General features: G+C 41.0%; 1 protein-coding gene across 1 annotated transcript in view; it reads left to right on the top strand.

Moving 5' to 3' along the window:
* HTR1E (5-hydroxytryptamine receptor 1E) overlaps positions 1–17,400 on the top strand; it is a 34,551-nt gene extending 17,151 nt beyond the window's left edge. Inside the window, exon 2 of the mRNA XM_021546269.3 lies at positions 15,814–17,400. Coding sequence (XP_021401944.1) covers positions 15,898–16,992 — 1,095 coding nt within the window. The 5' untranslated portion in view covers positions 15,814–15,897 and the 3' untranslated portion in view covers positions 16,993–17,400. The remainder of the gene's footprint in view (positions 1–15,813) is intronic.
* The last annotated feature ends 1,745 nt before the right edge of the window (positions 17,401–19,145 follow it).

Raw genomic sequence — 19,145 nt, 5'->3', positions numbered from 1 at the left:
ACTTCACACATAGTCATTCAGAAGAACACAACTTGTTGGACAGTCTCCACAGAACTTCAACACTCTTTTGGAATGGAGTTTCCTAGCAAGTGTGCCAACTGTGTCAGCGTGTCAAAAGACAACTAGTCATAAGGGCTAAAGCTGCTCCTTTGACATGGTTGGGACAGCCTCTAGAATGAACTTTTAGCTCCTACTGGCTCTTACTGGATGTATCTTTGATGCCCAGGCCTCTGTAAAGCAACGAAATCAGAGGATGTTTGGAACTTTATCTGTGCTGTGTAGAATCCAGCAATAAATTATTCCAATACAAAGGTCTAATAGAGTTAATAGAACATATAAAACTGTCTACTGTGTTTCATCATATTTAATTTGCTGCAATAACCTGGAGATGTTCAGGTTTCAGCCTCTCTTTTGCAACCATCGGGTGCTCTGAGAATTGCTGTGCCAGCTGAGGAGTCTCTGTGTCACCAGCACCTCTGTATCAACAGGCAGTACAATGCTTCCAGAACATTTGGCTGCTTCTGATCTTCCATTGTGGTCCCAAGTGAAGCAGTGCCCTCACTACTATGGGGAGAGCCACAAGGAACCTATGGCCTGATCATCCTCACAAAGAGTGGGTGTGCAAGAGGGAAGACCCAGCCTTTGGCCACCCACAGATACAACCTCTTCTGGGGCACAAGCTTTGGGGTTGCTCAGGCTGCACGGAAGTTTGGTGCATCTCGCCAGGAATTTAGCCAGAGTTATCTCCCTGTTGTGTTTTGTAATTTGTGAGGAATATGATGCACTATCCAGTCCTGCTGCCTGTGCCCTGTAGTAGTGATTAGCCAGAGAACATCGTGGGTCCCCCAGCCCACAGGATGGTGGGACCTAGCTTCTCACAGGAGCTAGGGCATCACAGGATGCAGTCCATGTCTCTCAGTCTTTGGTCAGGTGGGCTTACGTGCCACTGCACATAGCAGGCAGCTGTGGCAAAACAGGCATATTGGGATGTAGGGAACAGACATATGTAGCTGAAGCTTACCTAAGAAAAGCCAATCACTTTGGCAGATGCTGCCCAGATGAGGTGTGGTACTGTTGTTATTAATTTAACATTATTCATTCTTGTCTAAAAAAAAATTCCTAGGTAGATATGCATTTTTATTTAAAGTAGAGTATGATTAGATGGCTGGTTCCCTCTTGTATTTTCTTGTGATAAGTGTGGCAGTGGCTGTAATCATAAAAGTCATGTAGGCTGGACCTCCAGAGGTCATGTAGTCCAACCTCCTTCTCCAAATGTAAAAGACAAGTTAGTCACCTGAAAGTATGTTGTGCCATGTGAAGAAATCACATAAAATGATTTTTTTGGAGATGAAAGGTCTCTTGGGAAGGGGCAGCTGAGACATTACCCCATCTCCTCATTGGGCAGGAGTGTTGATCTGCTGCAGGGTAGGAAGGGTCTGCAGCAGGATCTGGAGAGGCTGGATCACAAGGCCAAATACAGTTATAGGATATTCAACAAGGTCATGTGCCAGGTCCTGCCATTCAGATGCAACAACCCCACGCAGTGCTACAGGCTGGGCTAAGAGTGGATGGAAGCTTCCCAGTGGAAAAGAACCTTGGGGTGCTGGTCAATAGCAGCTGAACATGAATCAGTGTGTGCTCAGGTAGTCAAGAAAATCAATGGCACCTGGCCTGGATCAGCAAAAGTGTGGCCAGCAGGACCAGGACAGTGGCCATCCTCCATCCCCTGCACTCAGAACTGGTGAGGCTGCACCTCAACTGCTGTGTCCAGTTCTGGGTCCCTCACCTTAAAAAGAACATCTTGGTACTGGAGCAAGGTGGTGAAGGGTTGAGTCCTATAAGGAACAGCTGAGGGAGTAGGGTTATTCACCTTGGAGAAAAGGAGGCTCAGGGATGACCTTATCACTCTCTATAACCTCCTTTCAGGAAGCTGTAGCCTGGTGGGTTTTTGCTTTTTTTCCTAGGACAGGAGGATATAATCTCAAGCTGTTCTAGGAATGGTTCAGATTGGACATTAGAAGGAATTTCTTCACTGAAAGGGTTGTCAACTTTGGAACAGGCTTCCTAGGAAAGTGGTGGAGTCATTGTCTCTGGAACTGCTTAAGGAAAGACTGGACATGGCACTTCATTCCATGGTCTAGTTGATATGGTCTAGTCAAAAGTTGGACTTGATCTCAAAAGTCTCTTCTAACCTAATTATTTTGTGATTCAATGCCACCAAGGATGCTGCAGCTAGAGACAAAGGATAATAGGAGACAGCCACTACAAGTCAGAGTCTGCCTCTGAATCTCGCATCTCCTTCCTCAGTGTGTGAAGGTGGTGCAGGGCCTAAACCACCTCCCAGCAGAAAGTGCCTTGGACTCACTGATGAAGTCCTCAGCAGGACAGGACAAACAGAATGCCCTGAGCTCTGGAGCAGGTATGCTGATGAGATGTTCCAGCTGGGGTAGAGCACTCCTGCAAAGGCCAGTCAGAGTTCCACATTCCTTTGTACATATTTTCTGTTTTGGTGACTTCTGAATTCTAAATTCCATTTCATAAGTGGTACCACATACACCCAGAAATAAAGCAGTGACACAGAATCACAGCAGTTCCTTTTCTTAACCCATAGTCTGCTCTGTTTCATTAGTACAATGCCCTACAGACTTTGCTATGTAAAGGAAGAATACTTACTTTGCACAAGTTTTGACAGAGGAGATTTTTTTTTTGTCTGGTAGGGTCTTCAGGACCATCCTGTTCAGAATCCAATTCTGTCCAGTTAATGTTACCCAGGTTGGTATATGTTTGCTTCAGAGACAGAGAAGAAGTGCTGCCTAGTGAGGAATGTGCACATTTAACAAAGCAGGAGGGGTGTTGGGCCTGGCAGCCTGTTCAAAAAGGATTAGAGCCATTGTCTGTGTGGATGCTGCCCAGCATCTCTCACTGCAAGTAATGCTGGGCTGGGTATCAGCTGCAAAGTTGACAGAATCTAGGAAGTGAGACAGCGACTCTTCCTACATGGGATGAAGAAGTCTCAAATGCCGTGTAAGTGTTGTTCCAGCTCTTTCTGGGGTCAAGAGAGATCATGCAATGTTAGCTCCTTTCCTTTTGTTACCTGGGGGACAGATCAGTCAGCACAGCTGTGGCATTCATGATTAGAATTCAAATTCTCAAATTGATGAGGTTCTTCAGGTCCATGGACTTTCATTAAGTATTTAAGGAATAACATACTGGTTGTACAACCTCACAGTAATAGTGTATGTACAAAGCATATGCAATGCACACATTTTTAGTGCCTCTATGAGTTAGAGAATGTATGCTTCTTTAATTTTATAGAACTGATGAATTTTAAAACAATTTGCTGTATTTACCTTTGATTCCACAGTAAGTCCAAGCCTGTATCTACCCAAGCTTCCTGAAGCAGATGTCTGGTAAAGCAAAAGAGACAAACATCTATCTTTTCATCTTCCCCTTCATTTCTGAGGCAGAATAAATCAAGGCTTTGCTTGTGCTGCTGATTAAAGTATTCTGGTTTATTACAGAAATTAATATCCTTCTTAGTGAGAAAAAATATATTTGAAATTACACAGTAGGTGTGAAATATATTATGCCCTTAAAATTAGTCTTCTACCACTGAGAGAAGCACCTGGGGGAGCATTAAGGGGGAATTCTAGTTAATTCCTTTTTCCCATGACTCTGTCCCTGTTAGCATGATATTAATACAGCTTAATTGTTTTGAGTATGAACTGCTGCAGCAAAATCCAACCCAGGACAGGACAAATAGTCACATAAGCATCTTTTGGGTTAAAAAGGCTATGATGCGCTAGTCATCATAGAAAGTTATTAGCATGAACCACATTCTTCTGTATTCAGTATAATCAATTTACTACAGAAGGGGAGAGTATATGCAGTTTGTAGCTGAAGAACAGGGGCATTGCCCTTTTTCTTTCTGCATGACACACACCAACTCCTGCTATTTTAATGTATACTATTTTCAAGAGACTTTGATTAATCATATTTTATTGCACCTGCTAAAGGATAACAGTCTTTGTAGTCTTTTGTAATTACTCCATATGTGTGTTGTATCTGTGGGTTAATTTTAGTGTGCCTATGGTTTTGACAGCAAATTATCACTAATTCATATAATGACATGTCTGAAACAGTTGATACTGAATAGTTTTCTTTTTTTTTTTTTTTTTGCTTATTCTGTATTTACATGATGCTCCAGATAAGTAATTAAAGTGCCAGTCATGTGAGCTTATTTGCAACTAAAAGTCTCCAAAAGCAGACACATAATTTAGTTATTTCAAGCAATGCACAAAAGTAACCATTTTAGTGGTGTGCATTATAAGGTTTTCAGGGGAAAAGTATATCTTCATATGAAAGCTACAGTTAGACATAGCTATTGCTAAGGCCCTGAATAATACAACTGCAGTGGCTATTTTATTTGGGAAACCAAAAAATTGTTTGCATGTGCTATCAGCTCAGCTCATGGCTTCCACTACCAACAGCAAAGTTCTCAAAATAAAAGCAGGAACTCTTTTTCATGGGATTTTTCAGGATCTATTGACCACATTTAGGTGGAGAGTTTTGTTCAAATCATGGCTCAGGACCCAACCCCTGGAACATTTGCCCTAAGAATGTAATGGTAACGTGAGTTCTGTTCAAATACAAACTTATATTGCCATAAATGTACAGCAACAACTTTGGACCCTCTTCAACCAGAAAACTGAGAGTGCATTAGGCCATTATGGAAGTCAGAGAACTCAGGCAGTGTAATATCTGAATGCCTCTGCCTCAGCAGGATTTGCACCTAGGGCTTGTACAGGAAGTGTTTTCTCATTCTAAACAGGAATCTGTCCTTGACCTTTATGTTGCTGTACACCACATGTCAGTAATTAATTTCTCCTGTGCTTGCAGCAAGCACACTGCCCAGATGGAAATCCCACGCTCACAGTCCCAGGCAGCAGGCTCATGCCATCAGCCCTGTGCTTCTCACCAACATGAGACATGATTAAGGACCACAGCACCTTCTGCTACAGTAAAACTATGTGTTCAGTCACATAGAGTTTTCCTTTCAAAGCAGTCTAGAGCCATTGTGTGAGTCATCTCCTTTATTTTATCAGTGTGAAATAGGGTGTATATTCACTTCACTAAGATTTCACTTAATCTGAAATCTTTTTGTTTGCTGTCGTAACATTTCCATTGATTTCAAAGGATCTCAGATGAAGCTTCAAGAATTACTACATTTTAGTCTATCAGATTTCTTCATCTCAGGCCTTTATGAATTGCAGAGCAGTTGTGTACAGAACCAAGTCATGTGGAGATTAAACAAACTCCATTGACATCAGTCTCCTGACAGAGAATAGCAGCAAGAAACAAATATTGACTAGAAAAACAACGCATGTACAGTGACATTTAGCTTGTATAAAGTCATAGTCTCCACATAAATGCAAATAGCACCATTTCCCCAGAGCTGAATAAACGATATTCATCAGTAAATATTTGTGTGTCTTTGACATGTCTCTAAGCAGCAAGCTGAGAAATTGAGATGGAAAATACATTTGCAGGTGAGAATTCAGTGCAAATTTTTCTTGAAGTTTTTCTCTCAATGCATTTGGGAGACCTTGAAAAGCAGATGCTTCCCTTTCTAGTTAGTCACTTAAATGCAAAGTATCAGAACTACAACAGACCATAACACACTCAGCTCCTGTCAGTAGTTTCCCAACCCTGCCACTCATGCTGTGCTACATGGCAGGGGTCCAAGCCTGAGAATACTCCTCAGAAAGAAACCCTAAAGCAGCTAATTAATTTAGGAGCCTCATACCAATACTCAGAAGGGATTTATGCACCAGGAATCTAGAGTTTAACTATCTTTATATGAGTTGGAAATTTTATGGACCAGGGTTTCAGTGACCTAAGCATCTTTAATAATGTAACACCTGTATAAAGTATGTGCAGAGGCTTTTTCCTCTGTATGAGGAGCAACAGCACAGTTCATCAATATGAGAAATGAGTGCTCAGGCTCTTCCATTAAGAGAGAGAAGACTGGGAGCCCAAATCATTACAATAGAGGTCTTTAGAGCCACCAGTGACACAGGAAAGGTGGCTAGGTAGTAGCTCTTCACCATAGGGAACCCATGTTTCCTACAAAGTTACACTTTTAGAATCATATTTAGGTTTGCTTCAAACCATAAAACAATGAAGATTAAATAGGATTTCAGGCGTGTGCCTTCATGGGCACCTTACAGTGCTGCTGAATTTCTGGAACTGACTCAGCATTCAGGCAGCAGGAGCTGCAAAAAAAGTGAATCCCATTATCTCTACATGGTATCCCAGTAACAAATTGCATTTCCCTCCCTGGAGGTGCTAGCAAATGAGACAGTGAACTATGCTCCTGCCAGGCCTGTGTACAGTATGCGAAGTATTAGACTTGCAAACTGTTGGAATCTTCAACTCAATGAAGTAAAAATGAAGATTATCAGCATGTAAGAAAACCCAACTGTTTCCACAGCAACTCTTTCAAGTTATATTGGACATAGTCCTCTTATTCTTCTCCTCCTCAATTTTTAAGATGTTCCAGTGAGGTACTTTAATCGTTTGCAAATGAAACAGATTTCTTTCTAATGAAAGATTCTTTTTAAAAAATAGTTTTCCCACGTGGGATTTTGCTCCAGTAAAATAGTCATGGTTTACAACAATTTCACAAGCTCTGCATGATTTTTTTTTCCAAAAGACCATGGGAGAAGAGTCACTGCAAGACACTTTTGTTTCTAATTACAAAACAAACAGAACATCATTAGTTCAAAGGATACTAAACCTCAAAATAATTCATATTCTTTTTAAAGTTACACAGAGGTCTATGGACCTCGAATTACCTGGAGGTCTGGAGGTCTGTGGACATTTCTTCCATTCTCCACATAAATGCAACCAGGGGAAGCTAAGAAATTTTTTTAGGAGTAAACATTATTCAAAATGAGCTTCAATAATGGGTTTTCTCTTTATAAGCCTATTCAAAAGGAGAAACAAATATTTTTTACTTAGAGAGATTACACTGTTAGTGACCAAGGGGACACTGAAACATTTTTTCCCTGGTTCCAGTTCTTAAAGACTTTTTTCAGAAGAAATAGAGTGAACCCCTTTCTTTATGAGTCCTCCAGCACCTTTTCTGTGATTCTGTATTTCCTTCAAACACCAAGATGCCATCTCTACTCTTCCTAGCTAAGAAACAGGGGGTCACTTCAGCACCAGTCTTCCAGTGCCATGGCAGCATGGTTTCTACAGTTGGAATTACTGTGGGTTTTTTGGGGGTTTTTTAAGGTGAATGTGGCTGCCGTTTATTTTGCTTTGGCAAAATGTTTCTGGGAGCTGTTATGGATGGATCTTCATTTTAGTTGCTGCCTGGCAGACTGAGTTGTGGCTGCAGGAAGAATTGCAGGTTTTGGGGATGGACTTGCCAGCTCAGGACCTTTCAGATGTTGTGTGCCTTCGTTTTACCATTAAGCCATACCAACCAGCTTAATGAATATCTGTCCCTGGGCTGCTCATCAGTGAAGCACCATCCCAAGTGCTGCTTTTCTAGGAGGGCTGTAAGTGCTGGTGATGGCACACTTCTCTGCCCTCTCCCCTTAGGAATTACAAGGAGCGATCTCACACAGCTAAGCTGCCAATGTCTGATAGCATATCTCATTATCCAAGCTGTCCTCCCACCTGTATTATCTGATTGCAGGTTTTAGTCATACAGTCAATGAATAGTCTGAATGGAAGGTTGAGCAGTAGGAGGAAGGATTTTGAAGGGCTGCAGGACCTGCCAATATCCAGCGTCTATGCCCTTTGCTTTTGTGCCTGTGTGCCCCTTGCTGAACCATTCAGTGGAGCAAAAGGGAAGAGCAGAGCAAAACAGCCAGGCCAAAAGCAGCAGTGGGTACTGGCAGCAGCACAAAACCCCAGACAACTGCCTTCCCTTGCCGTAACTCCCTGTTCCTTAGCCAGTGATTTGGGTCTGTCACCAGGTCTTTGAAATTTTCATGTTTTCCTGATGCATGAAAACATCCATAGCAGGGAATTGGTGACATGGTCAACTTCATAAGACAACATAGGCTAAAAAAAATGTTAAAGCTTAAAAAATTTGCTGAGGAGAGGGATTTTTGGTGACAGAGCATGTTGTAATGATGCATGTACAAAGTGAGGTAGGACCTAAAATACAGAGGAAAAGTCTTTAGTCATGAAAAACATTTAGAAATAGGAAGAAACACGATCTTAACCAGAAGTTTTCTGAAACAAAAGATTCATCAGAGAAAAATGTCTCTGTGAGAATGCTAAGCATGAAAGTTGCAAGGGTCAGTAACAGGTACAGATTTGTATTTTTATTTCCAGATAAGAGGTTAAGTGTGTAGGTTGCATGTCCTCTGGTACTGGCTATTTACTAAACTAGGATATCACTGGGGATTGACAGCATCTTTGCACTGAGAAAAGATCAGGTGAGAAGCACAGCTCTGGAGTTGTTAAATGCTGCTCTGGGGTAATCAAACAAGCTTGCTGCCTCTGTTAATATAGATGTCATGAGCGTGCCAGGGGAGAGCATGTCAGCTAACTTTAATCAGGTTAACTCAGGTAACAAGGCTGTCTAGCTGTGGGAATCAGGAACTCCATGACTGAGAATTTACAGATTCTTGGCTGGGTGAATTAACCCATTCAGTACTCCATGCTAATGTAACATGATGTTTCTGTGCACAAGCTAGCTCATTTCAGCACTTCTACAAATGCCATCTGCAAAACCAAATGGAGAGAAATCGAAACATCTTTTCATTTTCTGTTCTCTCAGGCACAGATTTATAGTGAAAGAAGGTTTTTATCTCCATAAATAATCTCTGGAGGAAGAATAGGTACAGGGAGAAGTTATTTCTGCTACAACATGGTGGAAAAGGCAGCACTTACATGTTTTGACAGTGTAGGGTTATACAACTGATTACTACAAATTCTACCCCAAAAGATTTTGCAAGATCCAGATGCCCATGTCTCTTGGCTCTAAGGTATGGGAAATTAGGGCCTCTGGTGTCCATAAGTTAAATATCTCAGGATATAAGGTAGGGCATGAAAAGGGTATAGTGAAATGAACTACCAGGAATGAGCTGAAGTTTACATGGGTGTTTTGTGTAGTGTAAAACAAGAGACTTTTTACAAGTATGGTGCTAAGGGTCTAAAGGGATGTGATGATGAGTTTTAAAGTTATTTTTTCATTTGATTGTCTCTTGAAAGCAAATTATTATAAATTTAGAGTGTTATTTATTACAAAATATTGCTACTAGAGTAGGGTGCTACTGTAGTTTCGCTACCCCAGAGAATTTTATTTATGTCTGACGAAAACCGGGATTCAATCCGTATTGAGTCCTAGTTTGTATCAGATTGCAGTTCAACAGTATCTTGTGAGCTTTCAAAGCCTAAGATTTACTAACTTTCATATTGAAAATAGATAAAAATGAGTAATCATCTGTGAATGATAATTACACCACTGCTTGTGGGAGGGAGCATGGTTTGAAGATCATCACTAATTATTGTTTATCATTTGCATGTGCCAAGATCTGCACCACAAAAGTTTACCTCTATAGTATAATGCTGGTGGAATTATTTTTTTAAAAACCTGCAAAGCTGCTCCAAGGGTTTTTGGAGGCAGCACTTCCCCTCTCCCATCAGTTTTCCCTGAGGCTTCTAACTTGGGAAGCAAATCCTCCAGGCTGGCAAGGTTCACTGGGAAGGAAGGTAGAGTCTTCCTGATATGCAAGCAGACATCCCCTTTCTGATGCTGAGGGAGTTGAAACATCATGGTCACTCTGGCATTTATCCTGGACTCTTCAGCAAAAGAGACAGAGGGTAACATCACAATGTACAGTGACAAGACACAAATAACAGTGCCTAAGCACTGCTTTGCAGCATGACATTTTAGCAACCTCCTAGACATAATTTGGTTTTCAATGGAAAATAAGCAGAGCCATGAGGGTTCCTGCACACACACACAGCTGGCCTACATGAACAATGGGCTTTGCTCTTGCAAGAGGACAAGAGGACACAGACTCACCTCTTTGCCCTGAGGAGGTGATGGGTAGCTTCCAAAACCATCAGCCACCAACACAGCAGCACCAGAGTGCTGTGTCCCTCTGTCCCCTGGGTTTTATGAAATAACCCAGACCTCCCAGCTTCCCAACAATGGTGTCAGGTTTGACTCATGCTCTGGTCTGAGCAAAAAGTTGGGTTATTGTCCTGATTTTGGCTGAGCAAGGCATACTCACTTTTTCCCTTGTTATCTCTTGTTCCACTTCTTGTCCTTTTCACCGGACTTGACACTCCCTTTCTCCATCTCAGCTTCCTCCCAGGAGAACAATTCTGGACAAATCAACTCCTCCCCATCAGTCCCAGTTTTGCAGCAACCAGTGAAATCTGGTTTCTGATAGATTTGATATAGGCATACTCAGCTTTATATGTGATTACTGTTGGAGCGACTGGAGTTCTGGGGGTTTTGTAAGCCTGTGCTCCCAAAAAGTCCCAGTGCTTCCCTCAACTATTCTGTGAATTTCAACCACTTCTCATGTAACTCCACCTGCAAAACCCAGCCATCCCTCAGGGCTTCATCATCACCAGACTTGTGTCTGGTACCTGTCACACCCAGCCTGTTCTCTGTTGTGCCCAGCAGTGTCCCCAGTGCTGTCCACTCAGCCCATCCTCTCTGGCCAGGACTGAGTTGAAGCACAGATATCCCTGTATCCCTAGAAATCTATATTACACAAAGATAGGCTGCAGGCCACTATATCCTTGATTACAACATACTGTGCTTTGGCTATTTATGGTAGGGTCACTACATGTATGAGTGTTAGTAGGATGCCCACAGATGCACACAGCTATGCCTCCACACACTTTGCTTGCTGCTGAGTGATTCCAACCTACCTTTCCATCATGCTGCTTGTTTCAGTGATGTGCACAGGGTGAATCTTAACTTGAAGGTCAATTTTATAGGTCAGCTTGTACAAATTTCAAAGTAATTTCACTCCTGGCCTCATTCAGTCTGTGTAGGAAAAGGTTGCATCCCTAAATCTATGGTCCCATAATGCAGCTACAAATTCCTCAGACATGTTCTTGTAAAATTTTGGGTTTCACACAAAAATAGTGATTTCCATTATTGTGCTACCCCAGTTTAGGCTTCTCTCAGGCAACCCCAATGCACCTTCTAATAGTTTGCTTTCATTTTGCCTACAACCAGCATCAAAATCTCATGCTGTGAATGTGAATATGAGCTGCCTGGTGACAACAAGATTTTGTTTTGCTGACAATTTTGCCATAGGTTGGTGTGATTCTGACCATCTCCACTTTCTCAGCTTTTGTATGCTGCTTTTCCAAATACGACATGTTACAAACAGCATCTGTGCCTATATAAATCCATAACGTGACCTCTGCGGACTGACATCCTTAGAAACCCAAAGCAATACCAGAGTACAAACTTAGTATTTGGAAACCTATAATCTTCAGTTAAACTCATCTGCATTATTTGATTACCAAGGAGCCAAGAAGTCCAGGGTTTTTTGACTTTACAAAAGCAACACTAGAAAGTTGTGAAAGGCCTGAATTTCAGGGCTTTGTACATAAAGTTGGAAGAGAAAACCTCTTTGAAGGAAGAGGAAGAGCACTGAAAGTTTAGCTTCTTTTTGTAGCTTGAAATATTAGCATTATCATAGATTGCTAAGTCATATTTTCCATAAACTGTCTCACAAATCATGGCACAGATTCTTGCCCTTCAGAGCTCCAATCTTGAAAATATTGAAAGTGAAAAGCACTCAGACCAATTCAGAGTTTAACAGAATCAAACTGATTTATTGCTATCAAGGGCACAAAGATCTAGCAGTCATACAGTGCAATAATTGCTTAGAGGAAATGTAAAACCATGGATGTAAAGGAACTAATCTGCCCTGTACATACATATTTGCAATGCCAGTTCAACTTCTTTGCTCCAAGTGATATTATTCCATTTGTTATGAAATGGTTCAATGGCCAAGGAGTGGGAGTCAATCTGTTCAACAGAAATCCAGAGTACTCTGCTACGCGTGGTCCTCTGCTGAGGAGACATGGACATTGCCATTTCATAGCCTCAAGTTGTCCAGTTCCTTTTAAAGAACAATTAATCAAACTCTTTCCCCTTTCTTCCTCCTAAACAGCACTCAAAGCCATTACCAATAATCAGCTAATATGAAACATGATTGATTCCCATTTGGAGGAAGCCAAATGAGTTTCTTGCACCAAATGTGGGAAATTAGTCTGTGTGTGTAAAATCCTCTCTGTAGGAAATGACTGACAGCCTGAAGCGATACAGCTGCAAAACATAAACACAGCAGTGCTTTTAGTGAGAGCACTTTAAATAAATGTTATTAATGTCCCTTCCAAGATGTTACTTAGAAAACCACAATCAATTACTATAGTGATAGCAATACTATATATAGGAATTGTATGCAAGTGATGGAGATGCTGGAAACCAGCTATTATTGCTTCAATATAGTAAAATTCTCCTTGTTAACTCTCATGTTATGTCCACAAACACACCTGCATTTTTAAAAGATTGATGATAAGTAGCATTTAAATTCTGCCCTCTATTAATAAGCAAGGTCAATCACTGGCATCTCTTTGTAAATCACTTCCCAGTTTAAAACATAATTTCTTTCCTGGGCCAAAGTACTCTCTGTCTGTGTCTTCTAAAGTAGAGAGAAGACAGTTGGACAAGCAAGGACAATGGGAGAGTGGCGGGGCAGGAGGCACTGCAGGAGAGTGGACATGAGTCCTGGAGGCAGTGCTGAGATGGCACCAGCAGCTCAGGAGAATCTCAGGCTTGGAGGTGAGATGGGAGGTGAACAGCCAGGGCTACAGTCAACTAATTATAACTCACTAGTTCTAATGGCAGTGTGTATCCTCATCATGTGGGTAAGGGAGGACAAGAGGCACAAACTTAAGCTGTAGAAGAAACCTTCAGCTCTCAAAAGCTGAAATTACTTTTCAGCATTTAAATATATTTCCTTAATAATACTGGCTTAGTGCTCTTATGTGGTGTTTATATTGTCTGAATTGTGAAGCGCTCACTTCCTATAAGGAACACAGGAATTAAAACTGAATTAACTCTCCAGTGATGGGTTTGGATTACAATGGGCTTGCAGGGTCTGAGGTGCCTGCAGGCAGGAATGATGGTGTGTTTATATTTTCCTTGTCTTCAATTATTGCACTGCTTTCCAGGCAAAAAAATTGTTGGCCCTCCTCAGCAGACTCGTAAAGCCCAACTCCCCTGTGTAATATGTTCTATCCTTTGTCCTAAAGGAAATTTGATGTTTGGATCTGATTAAGTTTATTTAAATACAAGATAATTAAGGAAAGCAAGAATTTATTTTTCATAGTATCCTTGAGGTACAGGGAACAGGTAGAGCTCAGAAAGGATTTTCCTTGGGATACATCAGTGTAGGCCATCTTGGGGGAGAACCACAGCAATTCAGGTCTTACTGCATTAAACATGTATATAGAGAATGCTCAGCAGAGAAAATGGTGGGGACGACACAGGGTGCGAATAATGAAACTTCTGGGCCCCAGAGGAGTGAAGGACAAGCAGGAAGGAGTGATGCTCACACCAAGAAGCATCACAAGACTTCCTGTGTGGGCAATGGACCAGCAAGTGTTTGTGGAGGAGATGTGAATTCCACAGTGTCTTCCACTCATCTTGAGTGTGCTTCTGGACTGGGGTACACTCACTAAATAATAGTGCTGAAGAAAGGCTATGAATTACAATAGCTTTTGGTCTGTGCTCCAGCAGTGCAGAGAGGGAGAGAAAGCCTCTTTGTTTTATCCTCTGATCAAAGCAGCAGACATAATAAGAGTACAAACTAAGGAAATCAGAATCTGGCTTGACAGAAAAGACTCTCATGAACAATTTCTGAAGATTTGAGCTGATATTTTGGCTTTAGCCCTAAACAATCAAATTGACACTTCCATGTGTGGTAACCACATGAAGACTGATGGGTGAATTTCCATCTGACTTCTCCAGTCAATATTCAATAAGCAGGCCTAATTTTTCCTCCAAGGCTCTTTGTAGTTTAAAGCTGCTTAAAGTAGTTTCTTAAGAGTAGAATATGCTTTGGGAGAAAGGCAGTTCTGCTATTCCTTGAGCAGAATTAAAACTCACATTTTGCTAACCCAGAGACTACAGCAGTCCGGATCTGCTTTCCTAGAGCCTATCCACAAATAGAAGTTTTTATCTAAAGTTTCTAATTTTAATTTTTCCTCATTCAGCTCATTCTGAAATGGCACTCCAGTTTCTGAAGAAGAGCATATGTACACAGAGCCAAGCAGTCAACTAGCTTTAAATGCATAATTCCTCATTCAATTTCTTAATTCCTCATTAGCTTGCATGTGCAAACCCAGAGCCTAATCCAAATCCCACTGGTGTCAGTGAGAATGGGTTTCACCTCTCAGATTTAGCCATCTAAAAATCAGGCATGTATTCTAAATGCAACTGTGGAGGAACCACTTGTAGTGAAAATAGAGAAAGATCAGCATTTCCAGGATATTATTCATAGCATCTTCCTCAAGGGCTTGTTTTGAGAGGGGACGAGTGTATTTCCAGCAGCCGCTATCTTTTTCCTCTGCTTGCAAAAGGAGCCTGTACAACTAACCTAGAAGCCTCCTTACTCTGATAAATGAAGTCAGGGGAAGGAATATTTCTGTTTATTTCAGTGGATAAGGATTCTGACTTTCAGTTTTCCACATCCTTTATGCCAAGATAAATTACAAATGGGTAAGCAAGGTCCCAGAGGTCATCCCAAGCTGCTTCTCATGGACTGTTAACTCTGGCTTCAGTTAACATTTGGGATGTAGACATGTGAACTTCTGAAATAAAACTAAACTTTTTTTAATTATTGTTCCTTGCATCACACCGGACTGCCTGACAGGGAACATAATTACATGAAAATCTCAAAGCAATGGCAGAAGCTTTTTGTCTGTCTCCTCTAAAGACACTCACAGTGGGATATGTGAAATGTCACGAATAATTAGACAAAACTATATGAGCTCCTAGCAACAATGATGTACTGTGTAAAACCAAGCATTTGCCATAAAGCTTTAAACATTGTTGAAAACCTGCATGACAAAAGTAACGAGTAATTTTTAAGTACCGTTTCTAATATATTAATACAGACATGGATATGAAAAAGCAGAATACAAAGGTATGAAATGCTGGCATGCCTTTGCTCAGATAGGCTGCTCTGCTGCTTTTTTTACAAAGATGATATATAAAAGTAATTGATGCCTCTCATATAGGCATTAAAATGAAGAGGCAAATTCCCTCAGCTCTTCATCTGCTGGAGAGTATTTTAACAAGCAGGAAAAGGGCTAGCTCCTGGTATCAGTATCACAAAGATCATAGACATGTTTGTGAAAAGGGACCTGTGGAGGTCCATTAGTCCAGCCTCCTGCTTTAAGTAAAATCTCCAAAATAAAGAGGAATAACCATGTCACATCAGCAGGAAATCTGGCCCAAATTGCCCTTTAGAGAAGAAAAAAATGAATGATGAATGCAGAGAAAAGGGGAGAGAAAAGGCAAGAGAAGAGAAAGGAAAACAGACCAACATTTTATTTGAGATTATAAAATTAGAAATGCAAAACTTTTTTACCAAAAGGGGGAATTATCCTAGTTTGACTAACAGATGTGTTTTTATCTTCTAGGAAAACAATGAACAATGAATTTCTTCTTTCCAGAAAGAAACCTGGAAGTTTTTTTTCTGCTCTGTTGAATATGGGATTATATTTTTTTTTTTTTAGTTGCATATAGAGCATCTCTTTCAAATGGATAACTTCTGAACCTGGAACTCTTCATTACCAACTTCTTGCATCCTGGAGGGGAAAATGAATTTCACAAATTGCACCACTGAAGCCAGTGAGGCTGCAAAGCCAAAGACAGTAACTGAGAAGATGCTCGTTACCCTGACCTTGGCCACAATCACAACCTTGACTATGCTGCTGAATTCTGCTGTAATTGCAGCAATCTCCACAACCAAGAAGCTCCACCAGCCGGCAAATTATCTCATATGTTCACTGGCTGTGACAGATCTCCTTGTTGCTGTTCTCGTCATGCCCTTGAGCATCACTTACATAATGATAGATAAATGGACTTTGGGGTACTTCATCTGTGAGATCTGGCTCAGCGTCGACATGACCTGTTGCACGTGTTCGATCCTTCATCTGTGCGTCATTGCGCTGGACAGGTACTGGGCCATCACAGACGCCATCGAATACGCCAGGAAAAGAACGGCAAAAAGGGCTGGGCTGATGATAGTCACTGTGTGGACTATCTCTGTTTTCATATCAATGCCCCCCTTGTTTTGGAGAAATCACCACAGCATCAGTATTCCCAGTGAGTGTCGCATTCAGCATGACCATGTCATCTACACTATTTATTCCACATTCGGGGCATTTTACATCCCCTTGACTTTGATCCTGATCCTGTACTACAGAATTTACCATGCTGCAAAGAGCCTTTACCAAAAGCGGGGTTCAAGCCGCCACCTCAGCAACAGGAGCACCGACAGCCAGAACTCTTTTGCCAGCTGCAAGCTCACACAGACATTCTGTGTCTCAGACTTCTCCACGTCTGACCCAACTACAGAGTTTGATAAAATCAACGCATCCGTGAGGATCCCTCCTTTCGAGAATGACTTGGACCCAGCTGGTGACCGGCAGCAGATCTCCACGACACGAGAACGAAAGGCTGCTCGCATTTTGGGGCTGATTTTAGGTGCTTTCATTTTGTCCTGGTTGCCCTTTTTCATCAAGGAACTGCTTGTGGGTCTCCATATTTGCACTGTCTCTCCAGAAGTAGCAGACTTCTTGACCTGGCTTGGGTATGTCAACTCGCTCATCAACCCTTTGCTGTACACGAGCTTTAATGAGGATTTCAAGCTGGCCTTTAGAAAGCTCATCAGGTGTCGAGAACATACTTAAAAGTACTGAGAGAAGATGCTGGCATGACTCCTGGCCTTAAAAATGAGCAAAACTATTTGACTCTGCCACTGTTTCCCTTGATAAAGGGGATTTTTGTGTTTGCCTATTTGCTTGACTGTTCTTCAGCCTGTAATTCATTATGCCATTTTTTTAATCTCTAGTGTTATTCATAGTAAAGGGTTTGAAATTTATTCTACAAAGGAAAAGATTTTTTAGCAATGAAACAACAAAAAAATATTATTAGTATTAGGTACTCATGTCTAAGACATTTGTGTAATTGACGATTCAAGAAGCAACAATATTCACTTTTATACTTTTTCCATTTAAGATTCAAACATCTAAATTATGTACTGTATAAACTAAACCTAATAAATACATATTTAAAAATTAATAAACAGTTCATGGCCATGACAGCTAAACAGCACCTCTTTACTATGGCATGGTGAAAAAGCTGTAACAGCCATTTAGGAGGAAAATTACCACCACTTCCATCTTGGGTTGAGGCAGAATAAACTATTCCTTTCTTCAAGAATACACTCCCAAAATAGAAAGCAAAGTTCAGTTTATTGTATCTAGAAATGATCCCATTTCACAACCCAAAGGAATTGTTTAAGTGGCTCTCTCTGTGTAATATTCCAGATTTACATTCAAGGCGTTGGGTAGACACCTGTGCAGGTTGTTTGGCAATTGAGAGGATGCAGCTGGCAAGTATCATACTTGTAAAACTAACTGCACATCTGAGTGGTCACACTTTTGATACCCCTCACCCTATTTCTTCAGGCCTTGTGCCTTAGTCAGTTATGGGGTGGTATTTTTCACTTGTGCCACACTTCACCTGCATGTTGTGGTGCACAACCCCAAGGATATGCGGATCCTACCCACACCAACTCAGACAACTGTATATCTTCTCAGCAGGCCAGCTATATATAGAAATTAAAAAACATCAATTAAACCTAATTATTTCTGAATATCAGGGAAAAAAATCAGTAAAATAATTTATTTTAAATAGCAGTCTGCATATATGCCTTGTTGTCATCTCACAATTTGCAATGGCAATCTTGCCCATTTAACATATGGTCAGATGCTCTGGTAGGATTTCTTGCTCTGGGAGTCCTTCACAGGCCTACTTCCCCTGTCCTGAGAGACAAAAAGTCCTTTGTACCCTACCTTTTGTGCTTATGGAGAAGTTAAAATTTTCTAATTCAAATACAGTGGAAATCAGTCTGGGAAGGGGTAAAATCAAACCCAAGAATTTGGTATTGTCCATTAGAAACTCCTAAGCACCATTTAAATATTTATTACCGCCTTGCACCCTAATTTTCTTCCCTGTCCATTTTTCTGGACAAATTCTTTTTGAATTACACCAATACACAACAAAGGTAACAGCACATATGTCAACCTGACATCCAATAACTGTGAAAACTATAGTATGGTGGCTCAAATCCATCAAAACAAATACTAAAGGTAGCAAAAGTGATGTAACAGCACTGGAAGCCATCTCTTAAAAATGTTTTGAAAATTTACAAGATGACAATCATTTTTCTTATCAAGAGTCAAGGAAGTGTAAGTAATATGTGAGTAATAAACTGCAAATGGAACTGAGAAATGACATGCTTATTGGTGAGAGAAAGCATTTGGCTGGAAAGATGCAGTGCCACAAGCTGAGCGTAAACCAAGTCTGAAGGTGACAAAAGCATGACCTGCTGCTTACCCACATGCACTGGGATTCTTCTTTCAGGACTCCCTGCCTGAGTTTGGGAGGTTCATCTCCAGCTGTGCTTCTGAATCTACTGTTGCAGTTGCCTCCACCAGATACCTTTAGATTCCCTGCTAGCAAATATTAATACCTAAAAAGAGAGGAAAATTACCTCAGCCACTGAAAATTTCTTTTAGTGAGGAAGCACAGACATCCATTATGGTTTTTCCTTTTTGCAGCTTGTTGGAGGTGGAAATTGTTCATTGAAAGCAAGGAAGTGTATCCTGACTCTGCCTATCAACAAAGCTTCCAAAGCAGCTCCCCACAGTTAATGTGCTATTAAGGAAAAAAACCAAAAATCCAACACAAAAATGAACTGGAAATTAAAATTAAAATGTGGTATTTGTAAGAAGTGCTGCAGAATATTTTTTTTCTTTCAGAAAATGCAACAGAATTT

The sequence above is a fragment of the Lonchura striata genome, chromosome 3, assembly GCF_046129695.1.
Source record: "Lonchura striata isolate bLonStr1 chromosome 3, bLonStr1.mat, whole genome shotgun sequence".
NCBI lineage: Eukaryota > Metazoa > Chordata > Aves > Passeriformes > Estrildidae > Lonchura > Lonchura striata.
Note: the sequence above shows the minus strand (reverse complement) of the source record. Positions and strands in the feature narration are given on the sequence as shown.